Source organism: Octodon degus, unplaced genomic scaffold (assembly GCF_000260255.1).
Source record: "Octodon degus isolate 3935 unplaced genomic scaffold, OctDeg1.0 scaffold00083, whole genome shotgun sequence".
Classification (NCBI taxonomy): Eukaryota; Metazoa; Chordata; class Mammalia; order Rodentia; family Octodontidae; genus Octodon; species Octodon degus.
This window is the reverse complement of record NW_004524659.1, coordinates 438,015-440,867: the sequence shown is the minus strand read 5'-3', so window position 1 is coordinate 440,867 and position 2,853 is coordinate 438,015. Positions and strand designations below refer to the sequence as shown.

The 2,853-nt window shown below is 45.5% G+C and overlaps 1 protein-coding gene across 1 annotated transcript; it reads right to left on the bottom strand.

Moving 5' to 3' along the window:
* Positions 1–324: 324 nt before the first annotated feature.
* Positions 325–1,241, bottom strand: LOC101584958 (uridine-cytidine kinase 1). Its single transcript, XM_023721570.1, has one exon. It carries the CDS (start codon positions 1,165–1,167, stop codon positions 334–336), a length of 834 nt encoding a protein of 277 aa, XP_023577338.1. The 5' UTR covers positions 1,168–1,241; the 3' UTR covers positions 325–333.
* Positions 1,242–2,853: the final 1,612 nt, after the last annotated feature.

Genomic DNA, 2,853 nt, shown 5'->3' with positions numbered 1-2,853 from the left:
TTGTGCTATGGGACAGTGAAACACCTGGACCACATGTCTCAGCACAGATCACAGAGGGACAGTGATCTCTTGCTGTGGGTCTGCCACCAAACATTACCAGGCCCGCCAGTGGCCAGATTGTTTCCGCTTTCCCAAAAGTACAGGACTCACACTCCTTCAGGTGCCACAGGATTCTCCCACACCGACCTCCTTGCCTGAAGCAGCGGGAAGCTAGAAGCTGCTTCAGTGACCCACGCCACGCCCTCCACATGAAGACGCCTTGGTCCCAATTCCACCAGGACTAGCAAGAGGCCGTGGCAGCTGTGCTTCCAGCCTGGTGAGTGCCCGAGGCACTCAGTGGGGTCTGCTGCTGGACTCCAGGTGTGACCGTTTGCCAGAAGCCAGCACCCCGGGGTGGTCCCGTGGCTCAGGAAAGGTCCTCTTGTGGTTGCGCCCATTGGCGCCGCCCCGGTGCCGCTTGCAGAGGTCACCATTGAGAATGTCCTGGATATGCCGCACTATCAGATTGATGGCTACCGTGTTGTCAGCCCCACAGGGGATGATCACGTCAGCATATTTCTTTGTCGGCAGGCAGAACTCCTCAAAGGCTGGCTTCACGAAGGTGGTGTACTGGGTCAGAATCTGCTCCAGGTCCCGCCCTCGGTGCACATCTCGCAGAACCCTCCAGGACAGCCTGACGTCAGAGTCTGTGTCCACAAAGAGGCGCAGGTGAAACATGTCCCGGATCTCTTGGCTGTAGAACACCAGGATGCCCTCGAACAGCACCACATCAGCAGGGTACACCACTGTGGTCTCTGGCAACCTTGTGTGGGTCACAAATGCATAGGTGGGGACCTCCACAGTTCTGCCCTCCACGATGTTTTTCAGAGTCCTGTGCACCAAATCGTTATCAAAAGCATCTGGGTGGTCGAAGTTGTACTGGCCCTTCAGGGCCTTGGCCTTCTGCTCTGCGGTCAGGACCTTGTAGAAGCGGTCCTGGCTCAGGATGACCAGCTTGCGCTGCCGGTGGTCCACTTCGTTCTGGCCCAGCAGCTCCATGATCTTCTCACACACGGTGGTCTTCCCGCTCGCCCTGACGCCGCTCACCCCGATAAGGAAGGGCCGGGGCTGGGGACGCTCGGGTTCCGTCGCGGAGACCTCGCTGTCGCCGCCTCCCGCCGAAGCCATGTCGGACCCGCGGCCCCGACCGCCGCGCCGCCCCTCAGGCCGCCGGGGTCGGGGCGCGGGTGGCTTCCGGGGCGCACGGCGATGTTTATATATTTTTAAAAGATTTTAAAAATTCATGGACCAGAAACAAATCTAAAGTGGAAAATGTAACTGAAGGAAAGAAGAAAGAAAGGAACAAAGAGTAGGAAGTAGAAAGTAGAATTCCAGAATCAGGACTAGATTTGGTGAGCTTGAGGAACCACTGAAGCTAATGTGGTTGAAGTAGTTCATGCAAAAAGAAGTATGGCACAAAGGCCTGTAGTATTGAGGATTCAAATCCAAATTTATGTTTAATTTGGGTAAGATAAGGCAGTATAAAAATGAAAGAGCAAAGGACAGGTTACTTAATAAATGATTGAGAAATTTATGCTTATTTGAAAAGAATAAGGTTGGATCCCTACCAAAGAATAAATGTAACATCCAAGATAGTTAAAGTTGGAAATTCATCTCACACCAAATATTTGCATCAAAATAGTCAGTGAATATAAGAAAAGTAAAACATTATAAAAAATAAGAGAATAATTTTTACAACATGACAATACAGTCTGATAGAATATATCAGATAAAAAGAAAGTCAGATGTCAAGATAGAAAAAGCTTGTGTTTAGCCACTCAGAAAAAGTAATCTTTCATATTTTAGAATTCATTATCAACAAAAAATGGAGTGAAAGACTAGGTGGAAATATTTGCATCTTACACAATGGAAAAATGGTGCTATGAGGAATTCCCTATTTTTCACTAATCACTTTGAGTTGGGCAGACCCTGGGGAGCAGGCATGAGGAAACCCTGAATTGATGAACACATTGTATAGGGCTTTCCACGTCTCAGATTCATGCGTCTCTCAGACTGGGAATACGCAGCATGAGGATTTCACTCTGTGTAAATGATGCCTCTATACTTAGTTCCTTTAACAGCTACATGACAAAAATAAACACCTAGGAAATTAGCAGACACTAAACACAACATGATCTTTAAAGAATTACTCACAATAATGAATTTATAGACACAAGTTCAACTGTATCAATAGTTACTTTAATTTTGTCTTTTCTCCACAAATGCTCTCATTTATTGTTAATGAATGTATACATTGGTAGAGCCTTATCACAGAGAAACTTAAGAGTGTTTGACAAAAACATTTATATGCATAATCTACAATGTGTTAATCTCAGACATCCAGATACATCCTTCTGATAATCCAGCCGAAATATATAAATCTGCGTGTACAAAAACATTTCCTTGAGCGTATTTTTTCTAATATAAATTTTATAGAAACAATTTTAAGGTCCATCAGTCACAAAAAGGGTTAAAATATAATTAGATGCAATTAATGTTACTGGACTGTATACCTAGAAATTGTTAAAAGCATGTTTTATAACATATGCAGATATTGACCACAATAAATCTTATGCTTCATCTGTACAATGGATTGCTCTGCAGACTCTTAAAAAAGTATGATAGATGTATATGTAGACTTTAAAATGTTTTGCTTAATTACATAGACATACTTTTAAATATATATGTACTTCCATGTATTTAAATATATGTGTACTAGACCCAGTCCTAGCCCAGGTCCGGTGAGTGTGCGGAGAGTTTCCTGCTACCCTGCGCCGGCGGGACCAGTCCCAGCCCAGGCGCAGCGTGGGCCGG